The following is a 27,928-nucleotide window of genomic DNA, read 5'->3' as shown; positions in this document are numbered from 1 at the left end:
AACCGTATGCTTGTTTGCCACCGACGTAGTATAAAAAAAACCATGTCGAAGTGCAAAAGAAATACCTCAGGAATATCTACGACCACAACACGTCACTGGTTATTGGAAACGCCAGGTTGACCTAATCCGTACTAATAGTATAAATGGGAAAGTGTGTGTGTCTGTTTGTTTGTCCGTCTTTCACGGCAAAACGGAGCGACGAATTGACGTGATTTCTTATGTGGAGATAGTTGAAGGGATGGAAAGTGCCATAGGCTTCTTTTTGTCTCTTTAGACCCCCTACTTACCTAAAATGGGGGGTGGAAGTTTGTATGGAGGATTTCGCAATTTTCGAATTTAATGCGAGCGAAGCTGCGGGAAAAAGCTAGTATATAATATGCCTGGGTTTTTAGATGTGTAAAAAAATAGATGACAAAAAATACAACAAGAGTTAATTATATCATTTTATTATAAAAAATAGTAAAAATATCTCTTCTTCTTTATCACTTAAGCCTGGCATCCGCATCCGCACTGTCCGGAGATGGACACGGATCCGGCGGCGGCGACCTTGCCGCCGAAGTCGACGGCGCCGAGCACGGGCACGGATCCGACGACGGCGGTCTGACCGCTCGCGCCGATGTCGCCCGACACGCCGACTTGTCCGGTGCCGGACCCGCCGTACGAGGATGCGTAGCTGATGGCGGAGGGTGCGCTCACGGGGACGCTGTACTGGGCGTAGTTTTGAATGCAGCCACACTGCTGGCTGAAGGCAGCCTGTAAAAGAAAAAAAAATGTTACAGAAGACCGCAGCCAAATAGAATAGAATAGAATATTTTTCTCTTTTGTGTGTGTGCGAATAAAATTATTATTCGCACACACACAAAAGAGAAAAATATTACAAAAAGGAACACACAAAAACGAGAAGACTAAGCACTAGACCCTACTCATAGTGTTGTGTTCCTGTCATAGTATGAGTAAGGCTGCCAGAGCTCAACGAAGGTGCGGTGTGCTGACGACGGGAGGACTTACGGAACTAATTTGTTCCGTCTATTGTCCTTTAAGTCGTCGGCAACCCGAACCCTCCTTGGAACCCCTTTTTGCCTTGTACTTAACTTGTACAAGTTTTGGGGTGCTGTGTACTTATACTTAACACAGCAAAAGGGAGTGTACAAGTTTCTAATGGGGTGGCAACGCGCACGTCACTTCAAACATTGTCTAAAATTATATTCTTTTAATTTTCTATATTTTCTGTTACATAAATTATGTTAAATAACGTTATATTTGATTTTGAGGTTACGAATGAGTATTTTGATTAATCGTTGTAAAGTTATTTTGCTGCGTATATCAATCGGCCTAGTCTTAGTGACAATCGTTCACGATACGTGGCGATTGAAATGTAGACTGGCTCTGTCGCACCTACAGAAGAGCGACAGGGATAGCTACGACACGAAGAGTAAGCGATTATAGCGTTGGCTAAGTACTCAGTATAAACAATGCAAGTTAGCACTTATTTAGTATTCAATAAAATCACGTTTAGCTGTTTACAGCATTTGCTTGCAATAATAAAATGCTAATAGGTAGTTATTTGTTATACAAGAGGGCAAAGTTGTATTTTAACGCCGAGTGTGGAATTGAAACACACGAGACGTAAAATACATTTGCACCCGAGTGTAACACACAACTTTTCCCTCACTATAGCGAGGAACCTACAACGCAAAAAATGCGTTTATCACTGCTTCCAGTAGTTCCACAGGTGGTAAATCATCTTTATTACTAGATTCACATTTTATCGATTTTACAGCAGTTAATTTGAATTTATTCAAGGTCAAATTACTCTACCCACTAGTGGATAAAATGCGTTTTTACCCGCTGGTATTAAAAGACAGAACACGTGTTTCCGAGCTAGTGAGAGGAAAATATCTTTCGCATGGCACTTACATTAAATATGAGGCCTTATTAACAGTTTACACTTGATTATTTTTAGGCTGAATTTTTAAAATTTTGATGAGAAAAGATTAAAAATACTGATGATTTAAGTCATTTATAATATTTGACTACACCAGCATTTTTTTTTTTAGTCGGTGGCACAAGCAGCATGTAAAGCGGTCACCGTAACCTATGGACGCCTGCAACTCAAACATTACGAGAGAGTTTTGATGATGATGATGTTTTCCGTGATCATGATGCATTCAACTGCGTCGAAATACCGGGAGCTCGACAAAAATCAAAAAGGTAATCACGGTATATAAGTCTAATGATTACCAGTACTATCTACCTTTATTTTAAATTACATTCATTTTTCAATTGAAATTTGGGTTTGATTTCTGATAAACACAATTTAAAGTAGTACCTATAAGGAAACACGCCGGATAGTCTTTAATACCTACATGTGATTAATGTGTCCAGCAGTGCAATGGGATATTATACTACTCCTAGAATTAATTCTCTGTTTATTTCTGTGAGTTAAGAATGTTTTAGAACAATCATTTTAAAATTAATTAAGTACCTAAATCTTGCACTTACTTGGATCAGGAAAGCCTCAACGCACAAAAGAAGAATAGCAAAGCGAGACATTTTGAATGTGATTTCTTCCGTTACAGAAGCTAGAATGATTATTCCAGTTTTTAGACTCACTTTTATATGTATAATATTGCAAAGACACTATGAAATTAGGTCATAGATAACGCTAAAGGTAGAAATACATCTTTCTAAATGGGTGAGCGACTTGCCCTATAAACAGTCACGTACGTAAAGCTATCGCTTTAAATGGTTTCGCCTAGTTATTGACAATCGATTGTTAAGCAAGAGATATAAACGATGTATAAAAGTTGATGCTGGTATGCTGAGTATTTATAGTTTTTTTACTGACTGTAAAATAACAGTATTGAAACAAAGATGGTTTCCAAGGCTGTGGTGATCTGCACCTTCGCTTTCATTCAGGTAAGTTGGAACGTCCATAGAACGTAAAGCCATAACCGTTTTAACGAACAATGTAGATAATATACCTACGGACTATTAGTTCGGCGGCTGTTACTTTTTGCAAATAACTAACAAGCCTATGTCGTCCGGCTAACTGAGAATCTGTGGGATAAACATTTGTTGTTTCTGTGATTGTGGCAGCGAATAGAAACTAAAATTATGATTTGAAATTGTTTGGACACATAGGTCAGATGGTAGTGAGGGTTAATAATGTGGAAGTGGAAGTAGTCCGGAGTAGTATTTATTTGAAAAAATGAAAATAGTAGGCTCCTTCGTTTTTGTTTCAATCATTATTATAATAACTATGAAAGGTAGTAAGTGTCGCTTAATAATATAATTAACTAACTAATATGGCTCTGCGATCCAAAGAGAATTTTGGCCTCCAAAACGAGAGCACGCCACTTATCATTTTTAAAATGTATCATAATATTAATTAAGTTAGTGAATAAGTAACATTATCCTATATTGTATGCCCTAGCAGGGTATTATGTACCTACTAAGACCTATGTAAGACCTTTGTGCTGATGAACATGATAACAATGGATTAAATGAATATGAATATGAATATCCCGATCCAGCACAAACATTTCGATATAATTTCAGGCTATCAGCGGCCAGACTTGCTACAGAGCTCTCGTTCCTCTAGCGACTGCAAGTCCATCGTGCTCTCCAACAGCGGCGGCGACCTGCTCATCACCGCACTCGGCCCTATCACTCCGTCCGGCATCGCCGTGGCCACGGAGCTCGGCCTGTCCGGCGACCTGGACCTTTCCGGCGCGCTGCCGTACCTGAGCGCCGTGGAGTTCCAGGGCCAGTTCGACACCAGCGGCTCCGCGCCGGTGGCGTACGGCTGCGGGGACTGCATCGCCATCACGAACGAGATCGGCAACCCGACCGGCGTCAACGCCAATGTCAACTCCAACAACAAAGTCGTCAGCGTTTGCGGTTGTGGCAGGAAATAAGATTTACGTATAATTCCTTTTTTACAAATAAAGATTTTGTATACAAACTATGAATTCCTTTCGTTTTTTAAATGGCGTTGTGTTACGCAATTTGATCAACCCAGGAAAAAATAGGTGTGTAATTGTGTATTCATCAGAGATTTTGTTGCTAATCGACATCAATAGGAAAGGATATAATTTTCGGTATGGCCTGTCTTTATTTTCGTATTTTTTATAATTCCAACGTTGGTTACTGTTAGACTCAACAAGTCATTCTTGTTTTTCTTACAGAGAAAGACGTATAGTCTATAATTCTGGGATGCAAGGGATAGTTTTCTCAATCAGAAATACTTAAAGCAATTTTTTTGACCTAACATCCACAGAAGAGATTAAATATCATATGTTTGACCTCTGAACAGATTCAAATTGTCTTAGTGTCACGCTTAATGTGAGTAATTTTATTTAAGATACTCGTAAGTACTTATATAATTATGTGTTTAGAGATAAATAGTATTTACCCAATCACTGGACATACCAAAATCTTTACATTAAGTGGAGCATTAAGACTGGAGCATTAAGACATTGTGCTGGGTGTATACCTCATAAGGCTCGACTACTTATATACAATTCGTTAGCAAAGTCTCATTTACAATACCTTATTAAAGTGTGGGGATGCGCAGCAAAGACCAACCTAAAATATTTACAGACGTCACAAAATAAATTAATAAAAACCCTTTTTCAATATCCTCAGCTAACTAGGACGAAGTCACTTTATTCGAAAACAAAACTATTTAATTTTAAACAACTATACACACACTGCACTTGTATGCTTGTCAACAAATTACTTACACAGAATGTACATTCACAGTTAATATTAACAAAACGGAAATTTAGACATAACTTAAGAAACACTAATAAAATAAAATTATTCAGGCATAGAACTAACTACGGAAAAAAAAAACTATCTTGGCCGAAGGTGCACAAATGTTTAATAACTTACCAGAAGATGTTAAGGAAACCCTTTCAGACACAATGTTTAAAACCAAGTTAAAAGAATATATATGTAATGAAGTATATTAAGATGTTTTGGAATATATTACACCCTTGGGCCTTGGGGCTCAGAGGCTCGCTCCTTTTTCAAAGAGTTAGGGCGTCGTTTGCGGGAGAGGGGCTGCGATTCTCGTTCTGGGTCGTATCTGGTCCAACAGGTCTCCATTGCCGTCCAGCGGGGTAATGCAGCGGGAATAATGGGGACTTTTGAGCCAAGTACGATCCAGGGAGGAATATTTTAGTTTTAGTGTAGGACCTACCTGATTTATTTTGTATTGATTTAATTTATGTTACATTTTATATCATTGACGCCAATAATATTATGTATTGTTAAACGTCTTGTCAGGTTAAATGTACATGGTGATTATTTAATTTTATAGATGAAAATTACAATATTTTTTGTTTTACTTAAAAAGTAGTTGTTTAACCACATATATTACATAATCTTACTGTAATCTCAATATTGAACCGCGTTCTTATGAGTAAATGTCTTTAAAAAAGTGGAATCTTGACTATTAGAGTCGTTTGACAAGGTTAAACAAACTTTGCCACCGAGTGTAACAAAAATTTTTTTGTCAGCTAGAACAATAATTTTAACTATAAAACATCAAATTCAATCAAATCCATCAATTTATTCAATTTTAGATTCAAAATCATCATTTATAGGTAAATTCACCATGGCAGTCTTAAGACATCAAGTTAAAACTAGTGTATGAAATTTTTGGATTAGTTGTCAAAGCAATTTCAGACTATCTGAGCCGTAGCAAATGCCGGGATACACGGTGGGGATAATGATTTTCACTCAAACTCATTCACTAAAATTTAGTAGGAAATAAAGCATGTTGAATATTTTAAAATATCAATGCAAAATGCAAATTAATGTAAAGAGGTACTGAATCTACTGACAAAAATTTGGTCTATAAATTTTAAAACAACATTAATTCATATAACAACAACAATAACAGCTAAGTTATTGATTAAACATTTTTTCACAATTTAAAGTAATTTTTTTTTTAGTCATTCCGTAAATTTTGTGTCTTTACTGCATTGGAATCTCAAATTAAGCGTTTTTAAGTTATTATCAGTCAGGTCACACTGTTAATGTTGGTTTGAATTTACCCAATTTTTATTACAGACTATCTGCATCCAATTGTAAATTATGCTTCGATGATTAAATATTAAGGCAAGTGCGAGTCCATCGTTCTCCAACAACCTATATAAAAGTGACTTGACTTGCGCTTTTTAACGGACTTCTTTTAACTTGCAGCTATGTGAAAAGGGCTACTTATTGGTCCTATGTATTTATTTCAACTTTATTGCACAATTTAAAAAAAAGTACAAATGGCGGACTTCATACCTTAGGGCTTACGTGTGTATGTATTAAATAAGTTATTACGAGTATTTATATCAGTAGCTCCTATTTGTGTTTTAACGGAATTCTATGATCTGTACAATGTCTGCCTAGGAGCATTTAAAACTTCAATATGGGCTAAATACGAGCAAAAAATGTAGGGGCCAATGTAACAAAAATCTAAAAAGAGGAAAGACATATAACTTCAAGCATTTATTATGAAAAAAAATCCTTTCGTTGCCTGTACAGTTTTAGTGAGAATTAGTTTTTGCAACCGCATCCGCACTGTCCGCAGATGGACACGGATCCGCACGCGGGCACGCATCCGCCGAAGCAGACCTCGCCGAGCACGGGCACGATCCCTCCACGCAGGTGTTGCCGCACGCGTCGATGTCGCCGATCACGCCGACGCGCCCGGTGCCCGCGCCGCCGTACGACCCGGAGGACGAGTAGCTCTTGCTTGAGATCGAGCCGCCTGAGATGCCGGATGACTTCAAGCTGATTCCGCCGAGAGAGATACCGGAGCTGCCGCAAGAGCAACCGCACTGCTGGCTAAGGACAGCCTGAAAAAATCAAAATATTGTACTTAATGTACCTACTAATGGAGTATTTCCCTCGTCTTCATTCCTGGTCCTGGGTTCGAATCCCGGTAAGGGCATTTATTTGAGTGATGAGCACACATATTTGTTCCTGAGTCATGGATGTTTTCTATGTATATAAGTATGTATTTATCTATTTAAGTATGTATATCGTCGCTTAGCACCCATAGTACAAGTTTTGCTTAGCTTAGGGCTAAGTTGGTCTGTGTAAGGTGTCCCCAATATTTATTTATTTTTTGTTTATTTATTTATTTATATTTATTCAACTTGTATAAGTAAGATTAATACGGATAAGTGTCGAGTACATTTGGCATTATTAATCAAATATCAGTTTTTATTGAGAGTTCGTATGTTTACCACTAGCTATGAACAACAATAGCAAAAGTATGCACTCAAAAACTGTCTGTCTGTCCGTCCGTCCGTCCGTCCGTCCGTCCGTCCGTCCGCGGATAATCTCAGTAACCGTTAGCACTAGAAAGAAATTTGGTACCAATATGTATATCAATCACGCCAACAAAGTGCAAAAATAAAAAATTGAAAAAAATGTTTTATTAGGGTACCCCCCCTACATGTAAAGTGGGGGCTGATATTTGTTTCATTCCAACCCCAACGTGTGGTATATTGTTGGATAGGTATTTAAAAATGAATAAGGGTTTCCTAAGATCGTTTTTTGGATAATATTAATATTTTCGGAAATAATCGCTCCTAAAGGAAAAAAAAGTGCGTCCCCCCCCTCTAACTTTTGAACCATATGTTTAAAAAATATGAAAAAAATCACAAATGTAGAACATAAAGACTTTCTAGGAAAATTGTTTTGAACTTGATAGGTTCAGTAGTTTTTGAGAAAAATACGGAAAACTACGGAACCCTACACTGAGCGTGGCCCGACACGCTCTTGGCCACATTATCGTTTTTAAATAAAAAAATCGTATTGTTTCTTAAAATCACCTTTGACAATGAGTAAAAAGCTCAGACACACATCCCTTTTTTTATACCACGTCGGTGGTAAACAGTTATACGGTCCGCCTGATGGAAACATTGCCAATTGCCAAAAGGTTCGAAATTCAATTATTAAGAAAGGTAAACTTTCATCAGTTTTTTTTAATGAAGGTATATGTATGATAAAAATGTATGGAAAGCATTTTTAGTTTTATTCATTAATTCCAATTTACGTGCTTAGTCAACCAATAAAATACATACATAGATGTTATTTCTTTACAAGAAATTGGTACAATCATTTACCTGGACCAGGAAAGCCATGGCGCACAACACAACAACAGCAAAACGGGACATCTTGAATGTTCTTTCTTCGGTAATGGAAGTCAGAATGCTTGTCCCACTTTCATTGACACATTTATACGTTTCCATTATCGCAGGAGAAATGTGGAAATGGGTCAAAGATAATGCACATGCAGTTCTAGTTTTGAAATACCTGGTTTACCCTAATCGGAGTCACGTACCTAATTTTGCCTAGTTATTTGCGTTATTATGAAGCAAGCTTTGGAGCTATATAAAAGCGGATGCCAGGTTTTCACATTTATTCTGTGTTTATTGAACAGACTAAGGAATAGATCAAAAATGGTTTCCAAGGCCATCATCATTTGCACCCTCGCCTTCATAGGACAGGTATAATATCTGTGTATATATCATATTACAATATTATGTCTTATACTTTATAATTTATTTTTTGCAATGTGTGCAAAACAAGGGTTCTTATAATAGGGACGAATAAAAAAAACTAATTACTCAGTATTTTTGGACGATCTAACTGACGGACTAAACAGAATGCCATTTTTTTATGTAGTTATCATCCCTATTCAAGGGTCTAGGTTACTACTACTTGTATATATTATGAGTTTTATAAAAAAACATGGCTGAGGATTTAAGAACTAATTATTGCACACAATTTTCACTGTGCACTTTTGTTTATGTTGTGTTTAGTATTACTGCCAGTAATATCCAAATTTAATTTAGGTATCTCCTCTTTTATCAGCCCTCTTATTTTGTCCACAAAATAAATTATTTGCAATAGGAAATATTTATTTGTTTTACAAGGGGCAAAGTAGTTGTTTAACCGCACGTGCCAATATTGATACCCGAGCAAGCGAAAGATTCCAATATTGAACAGCGAGCGTAGCGAGTGGTTCAAAAGTGGAATCTTGAGCATTGCGAGGGTTTCAAGGCACGAAGGTTAAACAGACTTTGCCACCGAATGAAACACAAAATTTTTCACCACACCAACACGAACAAAATACTAACTATAAAACATCAAATTCAATCAAATCCATCAATTTATTCAATATTTATGATTCAAAATCATCATTTATAGGTAAATTCTACCAGGCAGCTTAAGACATCAAGTTAAAATTTGTATGAAATTACTTTGCACTCTTGTGGATAAAATGCAATTTTGCTATCTGTTTTCGAATAGCAAGGTAAGCCTTTAACAGTTGGTGTGGTGAAAAATAATTCCTTCACTCAAACTCTTCACTAAAATTTTGTAGGAAATAAAGCATGTTGAATATTCTAAAATATCAATGCAAAATGCAAATTAATGTAAAGAGGTACTGAATCTACGGACAAAAATTTGGTCGGTACGGAAATAGATAAAACTAACATTAATTTAATATATCAGTATACAGGTAAGTAGGTATAACAGCTAAGCAGTTATTGATTAGCAAGTTATTTTTTCACAGTTTATTTAAAGTGGGTCATATATTTTTTTTGTCATTCCGTAAATTTTTTAAGTTATTATTGATCAGTCAGGTCACACTGTTAATGTTGGTTTGAATTTACCCAATTTTTATAACCAAATCTTATTACAGGCTATCTGCAATCCAACTTGCTGCAAAATTAGCTCCTCGAAGCTGATTAGCTCCCCGATGCTGATTAGCTCTGGCTACTCCTCCGGCAAGTGCGAGTCCATCGTGATCTCCAACAGCGGCGGCGACCTGCTCATCTCCAGCATCGGCCCCATCGCGCCATCCGGCATCGCCGTGGCCACCGAGCTGGGCCTGGCGGGAGACCTGGAGCTGTCCGGCGAGCTGCCGTACCTGAGCGCGGTTGAGTTCGAGGGCACTTTCCCCACCAACGGCTTGGCCGCGGTCTCTTACGGTTGTGGGGACTGCGTCGCCATCACTCAGGAGATCGGCAACCCGACCGGCGTCAACGCCAATATCAACTCTGGCTCCAAAGTCGTCAGCGTCTGTGGTTGTGGCAAATACTAAAGAAAAACACGCTCCTCCACAATCTACAGCTGTGGTTGCGGTTGTGCTTAATTTCAGTTAGATGGACAAACTGATATTTTTATATGAATAAACCATTTTCACGCAAAATTAAGTCTATTATTTGTTAAATATTAAGTAGTCAAAATTTATTCCGTTAGTAATCTCTCCTATATTTACAGTGACCTAATCAAATTATGACACAATATTAATTTCGTTAACAATTCTGCCACGATCTACTTGAAAGTGTAGGTAAATAAACACAAGACAGCTAGTTTGAAACGTACAAGTATTTAAAATATGGTTTGTTGAGTTGTTTTATATAATCACTTATGGTGTATCCATCCATACTCCATACTATACTATACTTACTATACTAATATTATAAATGCGAAAGTAACTCTGTCTGTCTGTCTGTCTGTCTGTCTGTCTGTCTGTCTGTCTGTTACGCTTTCCCGCTTAAACCACGCAGCCGATTTTGATGAAATTTGGAACAGACAATCTTTAGACCCTGAGACAAAACATAGGCTACTTTTTATTTCGAAAAAAAGGGATGAAGGGGTTGAAAAAGAGGTTGAAAGTTTGTATGGGATTTCTTAATTTTAAAAGATAAAACCATGAAACTTTATATTTTAGCACTTGATAAGAAATCATTAAACATATATTTAAAGTCACATACAGGTCGAACGCGATTAATTAACATTATTTTTACCTTTAAAATAAACATGGTGGGAAATAAACATTAACTAAAAGCGGGTAGATTATATTTATTTGTCTACCCCGAACATTTATATAAATTAATATCGGGTAGTTTTGTGTTGTTGTTGATAGCGATAGCGATAGCGATAGCGATAGCGATAGCGATAGCGATAGCGATAGGGATAGGGATACGGATACGGATAATATGGGTATCGTTAGAGGGATACGGATAATCGGTCGGCGGTCTCTTACAATTAATGTGCTCTAAGACGATCGTTGTTTGCTTGCTTGAAGATTGATTACGTTTGCGATAAGTATAAGCAAAATGTAAAAAATTGTAAGGGAGAATAGAAAAAAGTACTTTTTACCCACCGATCATAGTGTCGAAATACGGGCTATGTGGGATGTTTATAAAGGTTTCCCCAGCGTATATAGAATTACCTACGCTGTGGTCGATGTGTAATATTTCTACAATCATTGCAAGCAAAAGTATTATGTGCAATCGAAATAATCGCAGATAAATATACCTACAGAGAAACCTAAGGATCCAAATGAAAATCTTAATGAATACTTTTATTACGCGGGCGAAGCCGCGGGTAAAAGCTAGTTATTTATAACACAAATAAGTATCAATTGGATTATGGGATTTATTAGGAAACTTGATTTAATAAAAATATCAAAAAATTGCTAGGCGTTTATAAACCTTTAGATGAAATTGTCTTCGGTTACCGCGATAGTTACTCATGAAATAAAACTATGGAAACGGATTAAATATTTCTTGTATGTGGGTAGCTTTTGCACATTGTAATTTTTCCTCAGTCACCCGTTGACCACGAATGCTGTAAAGTGTTCGAAACGTCGGGATGAATTGTAAAGTCATTATACGCGATTTAATCCGTTTCCATAAGTAGTTTTATTTCCTTTAGATGAAGAAAAAACACATGTAATGACGGTAAAAAAATATAAACATTTATTATATACCACTATATACATAAGTAACTCATTGGGCTTAATTTGGCTAGAACAGCGCTTGTCTAGACATGTATCACGATGATCGCTCTATAGAATCTTATTACTAGTTACAGTAGTATTTAAGGCAATTTCTTTCTATTTCTAACATGAAGAAGTTCGCATCCACAGGTACCAAAATCGCCAATCTGCTCCATGGTGGCTTGGCGAATTTGGCCATACTTGATGTTACCGTTGGCGCCGCTCAGGTTACCGAGTTCCTGAGTTATAGCGACGCAGTTCCCACAGCCGTACGCCACCGGCGCGGAGCCGCTGGTGTCGAACTGGCCCTGGAACTCCACGGCGCTCAGGTACGGCAGCGCGCCGGACAGCTCAAGGTCACCGGACAGGCCGAGCTCTGTGGCCACGGCGATGCCGGACGGTGCGATAGGGCCTATAGCTTGTATGTTTAAGGCGCCACCATTGTTAGGTATACTTATTGAATTACAGTTACAGCCACAATTTTGTGCAGTGATACTCTGTAATTACAATTATAATAGGTATTTAAATAGGTAGTAAAATATTAATAAAATATATTTAGATTACTTTTAAAATGTTCGTAGTACTGTAAGTATGGACTCTAGTGTTTACTTCTTTGTACTTATTTTGTGTTTTTTTTTTACGTACCTGGAGCAGGGATGCAAAAGCGCTGAAAATAATTACTTTGAATCTCATTCTTACTAAGTACTAGTCTAAGTCTATTGAAATCTAGAAATGAACTATTACTAAGTACTAGTCTAAGTTTATTGAAATCTAGAAATGAACTATCAGGTCTACCTTCGTGTTTTTATACTCTTCTACAGATATCTTGCATCACTTTACGAGAACAGTTTAATAAATTGTATTTTATCGCATATATTTAAGTAACTATGTTTTGACACTCAAAACCTATGAAGTATATTTGATGTTATCACTTAAATATTTCTACATTTTAAATACCAAGTCATTATAAAAGAGTCTGTATAATACAAGTAGGAAAACCATAATTATAATGTTTTTTTTGTTCAATTTTTGCGATAAATTTAATAAATATGTCAATATGTGGTGACCTAAGACCATAACATTGTCTGTTCCTTGTCGTGTTCGACCCAGGCAATAAATAAAACTAATGTAAAACTAACATTCATAAAATCACTTTACCTTTTTAATGTGATGTGGTTTAATTGTAATAATAATTTTGACTTTGTTATTTAGATTATTTTAATCAATATTATTTTACCCTGATTTGATACGATATTGCCACTAAATTTTTAATCCGTTTTTCACGGATTAGACTATTAACGAAATATAGACTATTAAAAAAAAAACGGATCCGTGTCCATCTGCAGACGGTGCGGATGCGGGTGCAGTTAAAACGTCATTGTTAGTTACATACATACATGGATATAATCACGCCTGTATCCCATAGGGGTAGGTAGAGCACATGAAACTACTAAAGCTTCTGTGCCACTCTTGACAAAATAAGGAGTTGAAAGAAAACGAAACGTTGACATTGCAGTGACAGGTTACCAGCCTCTCGCCTATTACGCCACAAATTAACCCATATCCCATAGTCGACTTCTACGATACCCATGGGAAGAAAGGGGGTGGTGAAATGCTTAACCCGTCACCACACACAGGCAATTCATCATCGTCATTGTTTGTTATTTTATTTTAAACGATTTATGTGTAACTATTATTTTAATGAGATGGGACTTGATTGCTTATTTTTATCTAAGGACGTGGTTTTACCTACTTTAGCCGCTGAAGAAAAAAACACGTAGCCAAAGGAATACAACTTCTGTAACAAAAAATACTTCCAAGTATTTAGGCCTACCTAACTTACTATGATTACGTTAAAGATTTGATAGGTACACATTTTATCCATAATTCATTCAATTATTGTATGTCGTAGAAAATAAGTTCATCATTAAGAGAGCGATTTTTCAATCTCGCAACCGGGATTTTGTCACTAAAATACCGGTTGAAAACGGTAACTTGCTTATTATTTTCAGTGACAATTTTCTGAATTCGAACGCGTGAGACTCAAAAGTCGGCCTGTAAAACCTGTTATAATTTAAATAGTAACTGCAGGGTTAGCACATGATTGCCGCGAGAGTATGTCGCCGCGAGATAGACTACCCGTCCTTATGTCATTAATACAGTTAGAAGAAGACGTGTCATCTATCTCGCGGCGATATACTCTCGCGGCCATCATGTGCTAGGCCTACTGCTCACGGCTCTTTTCGTAATTCAGGTCATTTTATCAAACCTTCCCATAACCCTGAGCAAGTACTAAATACAAGGAGCTTTTCTTCAAAACCCATTTTAAACCGAACAAGTAAAGAATGATCATTAGGCTTAGGACTTTTTAGTGCATAGCGTGGTTTTAAAATCCGTGGAGTCGACATATGAATAATTCTCGAAGTCAAAGTCCAACAGTATGATGTTATATTAAATATAAATATTTATACATACTATCACAACGTTACCTAGTTCATTTTAATCGAACGTTACGAATAATGTTATTTATTAGTAAATTTTATCATAATCCTATATAATAATACCAAAAAAATACTATTAGGATAAAATCTACTACGTTCGATTAAAATGAACTCAGTGACGATGTGACAGTGTATATAAATATTTATATTTAATGTGACATCATACTGTTGGACTATGTCTTTGACTTTGAATTTTTTCATATGGCGACTCCACGGATTTTAGAACCACGGTATGCCATAAAAAGTCCTAAGCCTAATGATCATTTTATCTAGTTATATTAACATACAGACTTTCATATCTCCTTATGATATGTATTAGAAATTACGTCACTAACACGTAGTGACACAAATCTGACTAAGCGCGCGATTATTTTTTGTCATAACAATGTATTGTATTGTCATCAGAAAAAATCCAGTACCTAATTCGTACTTTAAGTAGGTAAGTATATTGTTTTACGTTTCACTGGTGCGCGTTTATTTATGTTATTAGCCATAAGGGATTTGGTTGCCACTTGGGAAAAATAGCCTACCTACTTAAATGTTACTTTATTATACTTGTATAGGTGATTTAGTAAGTTCGCGAAAATAATTTGCCTGTTTCATAACTCACTTCTATGGCAATGAAGCCTTACGAATAAATAAAAATTATGACCTCAAAAGTCACTATACAGTTTGATACTTAAAAAATAATCATGTATAAAAATATTAGGTAGGTACACTCAGATATGTACATATAATGATTTTTCAGAATTTTTACAAAACTACCAAGGGATTCAAAAAAGTATCAATGCTACTATTACACCTTACGGCGATACAGACAAAACCCAGATCTCTGGTTATTATTTACTTAAATCTGATCATGATTTCACTATAAAATACAGTGTGCAGCTGTTGTTAGTCAGAAAACAAATATATGTTTCTCCAACAATTTATTTTGAGGCATGAAAAATCTTTTAGTTGTGCTGTTGATCGACTTTGTACTAATACTATAGTACTTCGTACTTCTATTGAGACTGTGTAATATAAGCAGGCTGTAGGTATGATGTAAAAAATGTAAACAATTTTTTTGTATTTACTCCAAACGCAGCGTATGATTTAGTTGTCATTTTATATGGAATTTGACAGATGATCCCACTCCACTAACCCTGAGTTAAGTGTGGTTAAGTGGTTTGTGCAAGTGGGCCTTAGTATTCTAAAACGACTAAAACTCTAGTAAAAGCTAATCATTTAAATTTTTGTTGCTCGTTGTCCTTTGAAATACTAGTTTTACAAAATGATAGAATTCTTTATGCGTGCAAATATTTTATTTGAATCAACATTTATATGTAAATTAAGCACAACCGCACCCACAGCTGTAGATGTTGGAGGATCCAGACCCGAGGTTGCCGCTGTTCGAGTTTCCGATCACCTTCGTGATGGCGATGTTATCTCCGCAGCCACAGCCGTACGAGACCGCGGCCGAGCCTCTGGTGTCGAAGCTGCCATCGAACGCCACGGCGCTCAGGTACGGCAGCTCGCCGGAGAGCTCCAGGTCTCCCGCCAGGTCCAGCTCGGTGGCCACGGCGATGCCGGACGGCGCGATGGGGCCGATGCTGGTGACGAGCAGGTCGCCGCCGCTGTTGGAGATCACGATGGACTCGCACTTGCCGGAGGAGTAGCCAGAGCTAATCAGCTTCGGGGAGCTAATCAGCTTCGAGGAGCTAATTTTGCAGCATGTTGGATTGCAGATGGCCTGTAATTAGACTTAACATTGGAAAATCCTCACCAACTGAAAGCTAAAACTATGATATGAACACCCTTGCACTGAAAGAAAACATGAAAAAAAAACTACGTATGTTAACAATAAAATATTACTTGCGACTCGGTAACCTGCTAGGAAATAAGGGTTGACCCGTTATTATTTCTACATAATATAATATGCACGAGTTATTGTTATACTTTCTCGTAAACTCTGTATAAGCAGGCTTTTACATTTTCCTGGATGACTCGACATTTCATGCCCTATATTCGAAATGAATAATCGTTAAAAATGTTCAAACAAAAGTATAGTTAACATACCTGTCCTATGAAGGCGAGAGCGCAGATGATGACGACCTTAGAAACCATTTTTGATGTATTCCTTAGTATCTTCAACAAACACAGAATAAATGTCAGAACCTGCCATCTGCTTTTATATCCTTCCAAAGCTCTTGTTTCACAATAACGCAAATAACTAGGCAAAACTCATTTGAGCCGATAAAACTATGTACGTGACTCTGCTTGGGGTGCAGCAGGTGCACTATCTTTGACCCATTTCCACATTTTCTCCTGCGATAATGTAGACGTATAAATGTGTCAATGAAAGTGGAACAAGCATTCTGACTTCCATTACCGAAGAACGAACATTCAAAATGTCTCGCTTTGTTGTGTTGTGCGCCATGGCTTTCCTGGTCCAGGTAAATTATTGTATCTATTTCTTGTTTACTGAATATATTTATTGACGACTTTGCACGTAAATAGAAATATACCTATCAAAATATACACGTTCAATATTTTTAACTAAAGAACGGTACAAAAATAGTCAGTTGAATATTTTGAGATTTGTTTATTATGATAGTGACGCAAGATTTAACCTGAAAACTGTAATATATTGAGTACGTAACTTCTATTAGGAAAGTAATGTGAAAAATTTAACTTTCAAAAAATAAATTTCAAACCTTTTCACAGTGTGAAATGTGCCATATCTACGGGGATAAGTCTGACCTTTTTGATCATTGTCAGAGGTGATTTTATTGAGTGCATGCTTTTGCTATTTGCTGCTCAACGTTAATGGTACCTAAACGTACAAACTCTCAAACAGGCGAAATGTAAAGACCAGTACGCATCCGTATTGACCTTACAACTATACATGTTGAATGAAGACGAGGGAGTAGCTCAATTATTAGATTAATTATTTAAAGTATAGCTTATGTTTTTTTTTCTGTATTTTTGACAGGCTGTCCTTAGCCAGCAGTGCGGTTGCTCTTGCGGCAGCTCCGGTATCTCTCTTGGCGGAATCAGCTTGAAGTCATCCGGTATCTCAGGCGGCTCGATCTCAAGCAAGAGCTACTCGTCCTCCGGGTCGTACGGCGGCGCGGGCACCGGGCGCGTCGGCGTGGTCGGTGACATCGACGCGTGCGGCAACACCTGCGTGGAGGGATCCGTGCCCGTGCTCGGCGAAGTCTGCTTCGGTGGATGCGTGCCCGCGTGCGGCTCCGTCTCGATTTGCGGACAGTGCGGATGCGGATGCAAAAATTAATACTCGTTAAAACTACGAGAAATAATTGGAGCAAAAATTATATTTTTGTTCAATAAAAAATAAAATAAATGAATCATATAAATTATTCTTCTTTTTAAGATATTTATAACAATGTGGCTTCAAACCACAATACAAAATACCCTAACGCAGTAGGTATGAAAAAGAAGATCATATTGTAAAAATAAAATTGAAAACTTTTTGTTTCAGGCATATTGGCCAATATATCTACATAATGGATGATCAAAAAATTTTGAAGACATATTTTTCTTTTTTCTCGTAAACGAGAGATATCGACGGTACAGTGCGTTGAACTTTCGCGTGACGTTACATCTATTACTTATAGGTACAATTTTTATTTAAAGTGACGGCACCACCCCCACTAACCGCAACTTTGATGCTCTGTATCTTTTTTTTGTTTTCATTATTAGATAAAGCATAAATATGTGTTCAATGTTTTTGGACGATCTAACTGACGATGACGGACTAAACAGAATGCCATTTTTTTGATGTAGTCGTTATCCCTATTTCCTGCCTGCTAAGTCGCGGTCCCGGGTTCGAATCCCGGTAAGGGCATTTATTTGTGTGATGAGCACAGATATTTGTTCCTGAGTCAAGGATGTTTTCTATATATATAAGTAGTATATCGTCGCCTAGCACCCATAGTGCAAGCTTTGCTTAGTTTGGAGCTAGGTTGATCTGTGTAAGATGTCCCCCAATATATACTTTTTATATATTTTTTTATTTCGAAACCGCCAACTAAGGTGAGAATCGCTTACGTTGCGATTAAGAAAATGTTTTGTGTCTTTTTACATCACACTTCCAGAATAATGAGACAGCGATAGTTGCATTACGTAGGTACAAAACACATACACTGCAGATTCGTAAGCTATGCGCCCTGGGTGTATTAATACAAAAATTGCAATTCGTGTTCGCTCTTTATCCTTCTTCTATATTGGTATGACACAGACAGATAGTTTACGTAATAACCAGTGATCGGGGATTTGGATTGGATGCCACACGGGGTGAATGACCTCATACATTATGCTAGTATGGATATGCCAGGGATTCCAAGCTTCATGTGGTTAGAAAAAGGACAGTTTTTTTATCATAATTTATTTACCCACCTTTATATTATTAACAATTTATTGCTGTTACGGATCAATATTTGAAATAATAAATGCGACATCAAATCATCATTGTTATTACTGCTGAATTTATTTTTCTTGATGAGTTTAGCACAGGCCTATCACTGATAATAAAATATGTGATTTATACATACATTAAAGTGAGAATTCATTTAATTATCGATAAATAATTTAGTGCAAAATTTTCACATATTATTTTCTTAGTGACAAAGAAAGTTTGACTTTTTTATATTACAATTAAAATTATACCTACAGTTCTAATCATTTTTTAAATAAGCAACACTTGCTTGACTAGACTAGCTTTACCTCTATTTGACTAATCATTTGATATAAGCACTTCTTCTTCTTCATGTGCCATTGCCATCTCCGTCCAGGAGGTCGGCGACCATATGTCCATATATTATGTCTCTCTATTTTCAGTCATGCGAATTAGTTGGTCTAATATGCTCTTCACTTTTAACCAGTCTTTTATATTCTTACTCCATGATATGCGCCTTCTACCACGGCCACGTTTCCTTCAATCATCAATTGCATTAGGTTATATTTATTGTTTTTAATATATGTCCGAAATATGCTGCCTTTCTTTAAAGATATAAGCACACTCTAGACAAAAACCCAACCTCAGTGAACGAAAAATAGGAGGGTATAAAATACATAAAATAAACAAACTAATGAATCCAACTTAACTTGTCAGTTTCGTCAACAACGAAACAGTTTTATCTAGCACTTATTTTGTAAATATAGATTTTTACAATCATAAGTGACTATGTATAGGAACGATACAACAAATAAATTTTAGGTTTCAACTTTTTGAGAATATTGTCTTTATTTTTAGTATTAGACTTATGTTCGTTATTTTGCACTTCGCAAGTAGAAATCATTGCAACTACATACATAGCATATTGTAGTTGGTTCTCTCCCTCTAACGCTCTTCCGTATTATGCGACAGCGCCAGTTTTATAACATATTTATATTTATATTTATTTATTCAATTACAATCACATAAGCTTACAGTATGGTACCAAAGCGCCTATAATGTAATGTTATTATGAACATATCGTTCACGAAGAATTGTCTACGATTGTAAGCTTACTCTTTGCTAAATGGTCAAACAACATAATTCCTGACTGCAATTGCTTATTGTTATTTATGCAAAATTCTATACGTACCTCCAAAATCCAAAACCGTTTAGGGATCATCCACATATTACGTCACACCAAATTTCAGGTTTTCCCCTCCCCCCCCCCTATGTCACGCTTTTTTGTATCCCTTTAACAGGGCTTGTCACATTTAGTATGACCCCCCCCTCCCCCTTACACTGTGACGTAATATATGGATGACGCCTTAGCTACAAAACAACTTTTGAAATAATTTTGTGGATTTTCAGCCTGGTTGGTATTTATTTTTGTTTTGTTATAGGTAAAGTCGCTCTAACATACTATAATTGTAGGTAGGTATAGGTATTGTAGGTAAGTAATAGATGGATAGAATTACTACAAAATTCGTTTTACTTGCGATTTGTTTATTTGATTAAAGTTTATGTTTCCATAAATTGACTGAAGTTAAGCACAACCGCACCCGCAGCTGTAGATGTTGGAGGATCCAGACCTGAGGTTGGCGTTGCCGCTGTTCGAGTTGCCGATCACCTTCGTGATGGCGATGTTGTCTCCGCAGCCACAGCCGTACGAGACCGCGGCCGAGCCTCTGGTGTCGAAGCTGCCGTCGAACGCCACGGCGCTCAGGTACGGCAGCTCGCCGGAGAGCTCCAGGTCTCCCGCCAGGTCCAGCTCGGTGGCCACGGCGATGCCGGATGGCGAGATGGGGCCGATGCTGGTGACGAGCAGGTCGCCGCCGCTGTTGGAGATCACGATGGACTCGCACTTGCCAGAGGAGTAGCCAGAGCTAATCAGCTTCGGGGAGCTAATCAGCTTCGAGGAGCCAATTTTGCAGCATGTTGGATTGCAGATGGCCTGTAATTAGACTTTACATTGGAAAATCCTCACCAACTGAAAGCTAAAACTATGATATGAACACCCTTGCACTGAAAGCAAACATGTAAAAAAACTACGTATGTTAACAATAAAATATTACTTGCGACTCGGTAACCTGCTAGGAAATAAGGGTTGACCCGTTATTACTTCTATATAATATAATATGCACTAGTTATTGTTACATTTTCTCGTAAACTCTGTATAAGCAGGCTTTTACATTTTACTTGATGAGACATTGCATGCCCTATATTCGACATGAATAATCGTTAAAAATGTTCAAACAAAAATATAGTTAACATACCTGTCCTATGAAGGCGAGAGCGCAGATGATGACGACCTTAGAAAACATTTTTGATGTATTCCTTAGTATCTTCAACAAACACAGAATAAATGTCAGAACCTGCCATCTGCTTTTATATCCTTCCAAAGCTCTTGTTTCACAATAACGCAAATAACTAGGCAAAACTCATTTGAGTCGATAAAACTATGTACGTGACTCTGCTTGGGGTGGACCAGGTGCACTATCTTTGACCCATTTCCACATTTTCTCCTACGATAATGTAGACGTATAAATGTGTCAATGAAAGTGGAACAAGCATTCTGACTTCCATTACCGAAGAAAGAACATTCAAGATGTCCCGTTTTGCAGTTGTTGTGTTGTGCGCCATGGCTTTCCTGGTCCAGGTAAGTTATTGTTCTTGTTTACTAAATATATTTATTGACGATTTTGCACGTTAATCGAAATATGTATACCTATCGAAATATCAATGTTTTGAACTAAATAACAATACAAAATAACTATTTTGATATGTGTTTATTATATATTGAATACATAACTTCCATTAAGAAAGTAATGTGAAAAGTTTAACTCTCAAAAAACTAAATTTCAAACCTTTTTACAGTGAGAAATGTACCATATCTACGGGAATAAGTCTGACCTTTTTGATCATTGTCAGAGGTGATTTTATTGAGTGCATGCTTTTGCTATTTGCTGCTCAAAGTTAATGGTACCTAAACGTACAAACTCTTAAACAGGCGAAATGTAAAGACCAGTACGCATCCGTATTGATCTTACAATTAAACAAGTTGAATGAAGACGAGGGAGTTGCGCAATTATTAGATTAATTGAAAATATAGCTCATGTTTCTTTTTGTATATTTGACAGGCTGTCCTTAGCCAGCAGTGCGGTTGCTCTTGCGGCAGCTCCGGTATCTCTCTCGGCGGAATCAGCTTGAAGTCATCCGGTATCTCAGGCGGCTCGATCTCAAGCAAGAGCTACTCGTCCTCCGGGTCGTACGGCGGCGCGGGCACCGGGAGCGTCGGCGTGGTGGGCGACATCGACGCGTGCGGCAACACCTGCGTGGAGGGATCCGTGCCCGTAACCGGCTCCGTCTGCTTCGGCGGATGCGTGCCCGCCTGCGGATCCGTGTCCATCTGCGGACAGTGCGGATGCGGATGCAAAAATTGATACTCGTTGAAAGTGCGCAAATTAATGTAACGACACAATTTATTTTGTACAATAAAAGATAAAAAATAATGTATATTTTACTTCTCTTAAAGATCATTATAATTATTCGACTTCTAAATATACGTACCAAAATTTAAAATGCCCATACGCAGTGAGTTAAAGAAGATCAAATTTTAAAAATAAAATTGAAATAGGTACATTTTTTACAAACAAACTGACCAGTACCAAATTTGGCAATTTATCTATAAATAATGTAAAAAAATTGCGAGCGCTACATAATATCTCCTTTTTACATGACCTCAAGTTACTAACCATAGCCATGTCAGATAAAAGTGAGCAAAAATTCACAATTCGAAACCGGTGTTTGACAAAGTGCCTGCCTAAGGTGATAATCGCTTGCCTTGCGATAAGAAAATGTTTTGTGTCTTTTTACATCACTCTCCCAGAATAGTGAGACAGCGATAGTTGCATTACGTAGGTACAAAACACATACACGGCAGATTCGTAAGCTATGCGCCCTGGATGTATTGATACAAAAATTGCAATTCGTGTTCGCTCTTTATCTTTCTTCTATATTGGTATAACACAGACAGATAGTTTACGTAATAACGTATAAATCGTACGCCACGGAGTGTTGGCATGATGACTAGACTAGACTAGCTTTACCTCTATTTGACTAATCATTTGATATTAAGCACTTCTTCTTCTGTATGTGCCATTGCCATCTCCGCCCAGGAGGTCGGCGACCATCCATACTATCCATACTTCCATACTATACTAATATTATAAATGCGAAAGTAACTCTGTCTGTCTGTCTGTCTGTCTGTCTGTCTGTTACGCTTTCCCGCTTAAACCACGCAACCGATTTTGATGAAATTTGGAACAGACAATCTTTAGACCCTGAGACAGAACATAGGCTACTTTTTATTTCGAAAAAAAGGGATGAAGGGGTTGAAAAAGAGGTTGAAAGTTTGTATGGGATTTCTTAATTATAAAAGATAAAACCATGAAACTTTATATTTTAGCACTTGATAAGAAATCATTAAACATATATTTAAAGTCACATACAGGTCGAACGCGATTAATTAACATTATTTTTACCTTTAAAATAAACATGGTGGGAAATAAACATTAACTAAAAGCGGGTAGATTACATTTATTTGTCTACCCCGAACATTTATATAAATTAATATCGGGTAGTTTTGTGTTGTTTACATCTCCGGTGACATTTTGCTGGGACGTCAGTCTTCCGCGACCACGGCCAGTGCAACCTGGCCTAAACGTTGGGAAAAAAGGTAAAAATAATGTTAATTAATCGCGTTCGACCTGTATGTGACTTTAAATATGTGTACAAAGCGCGAGAACTTAAAGTGTTATATCATTAAACATCTTGATAAGGGATAGGGATAGGGATAGGGATAGCGATAGGGATAGCGATAGGGATAGCGATAGGGATAGCGATAGGGATAGCGATAGGGATAGCGATAGGGATAGCGATAGCGATAGCGTTAGCGTTAGCGATAGCGATAGCGATAGCGATAGCGATAGCGATAGCGATAGCGATAGCGATACGGATACGGATACGGATACGGATACGGATAATATGGGTATCGTTAGAGGGATACGGATAATCGGTCGGCGGTCTCTTACAATCAATGTGCTCTAAGACGATCGTTGTTTGCTTGCTTGAAGATTACGTTTGCGATAAGTATAAGCAAAATGTAAAAAATTGTAAGGGATAATTGAAAAAAGTACTTTTTACCCACTGATCATAGTGTCGAAATACGGGCTATGTGGGATGTTTATAAAGGTTTCCCCAGCGTATATAGAATTACCTACGCTGTGGTCTATCTGTAATATTTCTACAATCATTGCAAGCAAAAGTATTATGTGCAATCGAAATAATCGCAGATAAATATACCTACAGAGAAACCTCTAAGGATCCAAATGAAAATCTTAATGAATACTTTTATTACGCGGGCGAAGCCGCGGGTAAAAGCTAGTATGTCCATATGTCTCTCTATTTTCTGTCATGCGAATTAGTTTGTCTATGCTCTTCACTTTTAACCAGTCTTTTATATTCTTACTCCTTGATATGCGCCTTCTACCACGGCCACGTTTCCCTTCAATTATCAATTTCAATAGGTTGTATTTATTATTTTATTATATGTCCGAAATATGCTGCCTTTCTTTTAAGATATAAGCACACTCTAGACAAAAACCTAACCTCAGTGAACGAAAAATAGGAGGGTATACAATACATAAAATAAACAAACTAATAAATCCACCTTAACGTGTCTGTTTCGTCAACAACGAAACAGTTTCCTCTAGAACTTATTTTGTAAATATAGATTTCTACAAATACAAGTGACTATGTATAGGAACGATATAACAAATAAATTTTAGGTTTCAACTTTTTGAGAATATTGTCTTTATTTTTAGTATTAGACCTATGTTCGTTATTTTGCAAGTTGAAATCATTGCAACTGCATACATGGCCTTAATTCGTAGTTGGTTCTCTCCCTCTAACACTCTTCCGTATTATGCGACAGCGCCAGTTTTATAACATACCGTTCACGAAGAATTGTCTACGATTGTAAGCTTACTCTTGGCTAAATGGTCAAACAACATAATTCCTGACTGCAATTGCTTATTGTTATTTATGCAAAATTCTATACGTAGGTACCTCCAAAATCCAAAACCGTTTACCTACAAAACAACTTTTGAAATAATTTTGTGGACTTTCAGCCTGGTTGGTATGTATTTTTGTTTTGTTATAGGTAAAGTCGCTCTAACATACTATAATTGTAGGTAGCTATTGTAGGTAAGTAATAGATGGATAGAATTACTACAAAATTCGTTTTACTTGCGATTTGTTTATTTGATTAAAGTTTATGTTTCCATAAATTGACTGAAGTTAAGCACAACCGCACCCGCAGCTGTAGATGTTGGAGGATCCAGACCTGAGGTTGGCGTTGCCGCTGTTCGAGTTGCCGATCACCTTCGTGATGGCGATGTTGTCTCCGCAGCCACAGCCGTACGAGACCGCGGCCGAGCCTCTGGTGTCGAAGCTGCCGTCGAACGCCACGGCGCTCAGGTACGGCAGCTCGCCGGAGAGCTCCAGGTCTCCCGCCAGGTCCAGCTCGGTGGCCACGGCGATGCCGGACGGCGAGATGGGGCCGATGCTGGTGACGAGCAGGTCGCCGCCGCTGTTGGAGATCACGATGGACTCGCACTTGCCGGAGGAGTAGCCAGAGCTAATCAGCTTCGGGGAGCTAATCAGCTTCGAGGAGCCAATTTTGCAGCATGTTGGATTGCAGATGGCCTGTAATTAGACTTAACATTGGAAAATCCTCACCAACTGAAAGCTAAAACTATGATATGAACACCCTTGCACTGAAAGAAAACATGAAAAAAAACTACGTATGTTAACAATAAAATATTACTTGCGACTCGGTAACCTGCTAGGAAATAAGGGTTGACCCGTTATTATTTCTACATAATATAATATGCACGAGTTATTGTTATACTTTCTCGTAAACTCTGTATAAGCAGGCTTTTACATTTTCCTGGATGACTCGACATTTCATGCCCTATATTCGAAATGAATAATCGTTAAAAATGTTCAAACAAAAGTATAGTTAACATACCTGTCCTATGAAGGCGAGAGCGCAGATGATGACGACCTTAGAAACCATTTTTGATGTATTTCTTAGTATCTTCAACATACACAGAATAAATGTCAGAACCGGCCATCTGCTTTTATATCCTTCCAAAGCCCTTGTTTCACAATAACGCAAATAACTAGGCAAAACTCATTTGAGCCGATAAAACTATGTACGTGACTCTGCTTGGGGTGGACCAGGTGCACTATCTTTGACCCATTTCCACATTTTCTCCTGCGATAATGTAAACGTATAAATGTGTCAATGAAAGTGGAACAAGCATTCTGACTTCCATTACCGAAGAAAGAACATTCAAAATGTCTCGCTTTGTTGTGTTGTGCGCCATGGCTTTCCTGGTCCAGGTAAATTATTGTATCTATTTCTTGTTTACTAAATATATTTATTGACGACTTTGCACGTAATTAGAAATATACCTATCAAAATATACTCGTTCAATGTTTTTAACTTTAACGGTACAAAATAGTCAGTTGAATATTTATAGATTTGTTTATTATGATAATGACGCAAGATTTAACCTGAAAACTGTAATATATAATATTGAGTACGTAACTTCTATTAGGAAAGTAATGTGAAAAATTTAACTTTCAAAAAATAAATTTCAAACCTTTTCACAGTGTAAAATGTGCCATATCTACGGGGATAAGTCTGACCTTTTTGATCATTGAGGTGATTTTATTGAGTGCATGCTTTTGCTATTTGCTGCTCAAAGTTAATGGTACCTAAACGTACAAACTCTTAAACAGGCGAAATGTAAAGACCAGTACGCATCCGTATTGATCTTACAATTAAACAAGTTGAATGAAGACGAGGGAGTTGCGCAATTATTAGATTAATTGAAAATATAGCTCATGTTTCTTTTTGTATATTTGACAGGCTGTCCTTAGCCAGCAGTGCGGTTGCTCTTGCGGCAGCTCCGGTATCTCTCTCGGCGGAATCAGCTTGAAGTCATCTGGCATCTCTGGCGGCTCGATCTCAAGCAAGAGCTACTCGTCCTCCGGGTCGTACGGCGGCGCGGGCACCGGGCGCGTCGGCGTGGTCGGCGACATCGACGCGTGCGGCAACACCTGCGTCCAGGGATCCGTGCCCGTGACCGGCTCCGTCTGCTTTGACGGATGCGTGCCCGCCTGTGGCTCCGTCTCCATCTGCGGACAGTGCGGATGCGGTTGCAAAAATTAATACTCGTTGAAAGTACGCAAAATAATATTTTTGCTTAATAAAAGTTTGAACAACGAATATAACTACTTTATTCTTCTATTTTAAATATTTCTAATAAATTGACTAACCAAAGTATAAACTACTCAAGTACTCAAACACAGTAAGTTACAGGTGATAAAGTATTTTAGTCAAACAATATATTTAAGATAGATAAAAATTAAAAGCAAATGTCCTTTTTAGTATTCTAGATACTTATCTCAAGTTGTCAACTACGGCCATTGATACTGTGTCGGATAAAACTGATTTATTTAGCTGTTATGCCATTTTTATTTCTTCTAAAATCATTTCTCAATCAGTTAATTCAGCTACAGCTTGCGATATAATAATAATACCTAACTTATTGTTTGCCTGTTCAAACGCTAATTTTATTGATAATTGAAACTTTTTTTCACATATTTTAGCTCTATTTTATTTATTTATACAATCTGGCTAACGGAAGTATCTATCATATATCTCATAACTAAACGGTCAATTTGGGTACCGTTTAACATGCGTAGTGCCTACTTACAAAATTTTCCATAGGACCAATTAAAAAGGACACATCATGTATGGTTCCTATGATTAAATTGCTCCGTACACACATTTATGTATCAACCACTGCTGGATGCAGCCACAAGCTGCTACAGCCATTGACTCCTTGCGACGCGTACGTACGATATCATCCATGTACTTCTACGTATCCGAAAATGGTTTGTGATTATTTAGATTTTTCTATCAGAAATTAAATTTTTTGTAGTTATAAGAAGAAAGTGGCAACAAAGCCACATTGAAAATTGAAAAATCATCCAGTATCACGTAAAAAATCGGTTTAGACATTTGCATCGTAGTAAACA

The 27,928-nt window shown here is 37.4% G+C and overlaps 11 protein-coding genes across 11 annotated transcripts; 5 read left to right on the top strand and 6 right to left on the bottom strand.

Annotated features, from left to right (window-relative positions):
- Positions 1 to 430: 430 nt before the first annotated feature.
- LOC125238933 (chorion class CA protein ERA.1-like) lies at positions 431 to 2,584 on the bottom strand. The gene is made up of 2 exons (XM_048146425.1): positions 2,503 to 2,584; positions 431 to 753 (listed from the first exon to the last, which is right to left on the bottom strand). The coding sequence occupies exons 1-2, from the start codon at positions 2,551 to 2,553 to the stop codon at positions 487 to 489; spliced, it is 318 nt and encodes a 105-aa protein (XP_048002382.1). The 5' UTR covers positions 2,554 to 2,584; the 3' UTR covers positions 431 to 486.
- A 290-nt stretch (positions 2,585 to 2,874) lies between these two features.
- Positions 2,875 to 3,920, top strand: LOC125238989 (chorion class CB protein M5H4-like). Its single transcript, XM_048146490.1, has 2 exons — positions 2,875 to 2,919; positions 3,570 to 3,920. The coding sequence occupies exons 1-2, from the start codon at positions 2,875 to 2,877 to the stop codon at positions 3,918 to 3,920; spliced, it is 396 nt and encodes a 131-aa protein (XP_048002447.1).
- A 2,574-nt stretch (positions 3,921 to 6,494) lies between these two features.
- LOC125238920 (chorion class A protein L12-like) lies at positions 6,495 to 8,268 on the bottom strand. The gene is made up of 2 exons (XM_048146411.1): positions 8,142 to 8,268; positions 6,495 to 6,863 (listed from the first exon to the last, which is right to left on the bottom strand). Exons 1-2 carry the CDS (start codon positions 8,265 to 8,267, stop codon positions 6,552 to 6,554), a joined length of 438 nt encoding a protein of 145 aa, XP_048002368.1. The 5' UTR covers position 8,268; the 3' UTR covers positions 6,495 to 6,551.
- A 119-nt stretch (positions 8,269 to 8,387) lies between these two features.
- Positions 8,388 to 10,126, top strand: LOC125238988 (chorion class B protein PC10-like). Its single transcript, XM_048146489.1, has 2 exons — positions 8,388 to 8,525; positions 9,725 to 10,126. Exons 1-2 carry the CDS (start codon positions 8,388 to 8,390, stop codon positions 10,124 to 10,126), a joined length of 540 nt encoding a protein of 179 aa, XP_048002446.1.
- Positions 10,127 to 11,647: 1,521 nt separating this feature from the next.
- LOC125238919 (chorion class B protein M3A5-like) lies at positions 11,648 to 12,586 on the bottom strand. The gene is made up of 2 exons (XM_048146410.1): positions 12,458 to 12,586; positions 11,648 to 12,309 (listed from the first exon to the last, which is right to left on the bottom strand). Exons 1-2 carry the CDS (start codon positions 12,503 to 12,505, stop codon positions 11,914 to 11,916), a joined length of 444 nt encoding a protein of 147 aa, XP_048002367.1. The 5' UTR covers positions 12,506 to 12,586; the 3' UTR covers positions 11,648 to 11,913.
- Positions 12,587 to 15,599: 3,013 nt separating this feature from the next.
- On the bottom strand, positions 15,600 to 16,429 carry LOC125238918 (chorion class CB protein M5H4-like). Its single transcript, XM_048146409.1, has 2 exons — positions 16,372 to 16,429; positions 15,600 to 16,045 (listed from the first exon to the last, which is right to left on the bottom strand). Exons 1-2 carry the CDS (start codon positions 16,417 to 16,419, stop codon positions 15,644 to 15,646), a joined length of 450 nt encoding a protein of 149 aa, XP_048002366.1. The 5' UTR covers positions 16,420 to 16,429; the 3' UTR covers positions 15,600 to 15,643.
- Positions 16,430 to 16,697: 268 nt separating this feature from the next.
- On the top strand, positions 16,698 to 17,692 carry LOC125238931 (chorion class high-cysteine HCA protein 12-like). Its single transcript, XM_048146422.1, has 2 exons — positions 16,698 to 16,748; positions 17,288 to 17,692. The coding sequence occupies exons 1-2, from the start codon at positions 16,704 to 16,706 to the stop codon at positions 17,588 to 17,590; spliced, it is 348 nt and encodes a 115-aa protein (XP_048002379.1). The 5' UTR covers positions 16,698 to 16,703; the 3' UTR covers positions 17,591 to 17,692.
- A 2,544-nt stretch (positions 17,693 to 20,236) lies between these two features.
- LOC125238915 (chorion class CB protein M5H4-like) lies at positions 20,237 to 21,087 on the bottom strand. Its single transcript, XM_048146407.1, has 2 exons — positions 21,028 to 21,087; positions 20,237 to 20,705 (listed from the first exon to the last, which is right to left on the bottom strand). The coding sequence occupies exons 1-2, from the start codon at positions 21,073 to 21,075 to the stop codon at positions 20,298 to 20,300; spliced, it is 456 nt and encodes a 151-aa protein (XP_048002364.1). The 5' UTR covers positions 21,076 to 21,087; the 3' UTR covers positions 20,237 to 20,297.
- Positions 21,088 to 21,299: 212 nt separating this feature from the next.
- LOC125238930 (chorion class high-cysteine HCA protein 12-like) lies at positions 21,300 to 22,263 on the top strand. The gene is made up of 2 exons (XM_048146421.1): positions 21,300 to 21,410; positions 21,892 to 22,263. Exons 1-2 carry the CDS (start codon positions 21,360 to 21,362, stop codon positions 22,192 to 22,194), a joined length of 354 nt encoding a protein of 117 aa, XP_048002378.1. The 5' UTR covers positions 21,300 to 21,359; the 3' UTR covers positions 22,195 to 22,263.
- A 2,787-nt stretch (positions 22,264 to 25,050) lies between these two features.
- Positions 25,051 to 25,898, bottom strand: LOC125238916 (chorion class CB protein M5H4-like). The gene is made up of 2 exons (XM_048146408.1): positions 25,845 to 25,898; positions 25,051 to 25,519 (listed from the first exon to the last, which is right to left on the bottom strand). The coding sequence occupies exons 1-2, from the start codon at positions 25,890 to 25,892 to the stop codon at positions 25,112 to 25,114; spliced, it is 456 nt and encodes a 151-aa protein (XP_048002365.1). The 5' UTR covers positions 25,893 to 25,898; the 3' UTR covers positions 25,051 to 25,111.
- Positions 25,899 to 26,148: 250 nt separating this feature from the next.
- On the top strand, positions 26,149 to 27,167 carry LOC125238932 (chorion class high-cysteine HCA protein 12-like). Its single transcript, XM_048146424.1, has 2 exons — positions 26,149 to 26,221; positions 26,754 to 27,167. The coding sequence occupies exons 1-2, from the start codon at positions 26,177 to 26,179 to the stop codon at positions 27,054 to 27,056; spliced, it is 348 nt and encodes a 115-aa protein (XP_048002381.1). The 5' UTR covers positions 26,149 to 26,176; the 3' UTR covers positions 27,057 to 27,167.
- The last annotated feature ends 761 nt before the right edge of the window (positions 27,168 to 27,928 follow it).

Source organism: Leguminivora glycinivorella, chromosome 24, assembly GCF_023078275.1.
Source record: "Leguminivora glycinivorella isolate SPB_JAAS2020 chromosome 24, LegGlyc_1.1, whole genome shotgun sequence".
NCBI lineage: Eukaryota > Metazoa > Arthropoda > Insecta > Lepidoptera > Tortricidae > Leguminivora > Leguminivora glycinivorella.
Note: the sequence above shows the minus strand (reverse complement) of the source record. Positions and strands in the feature narration are given on the sequence as shown.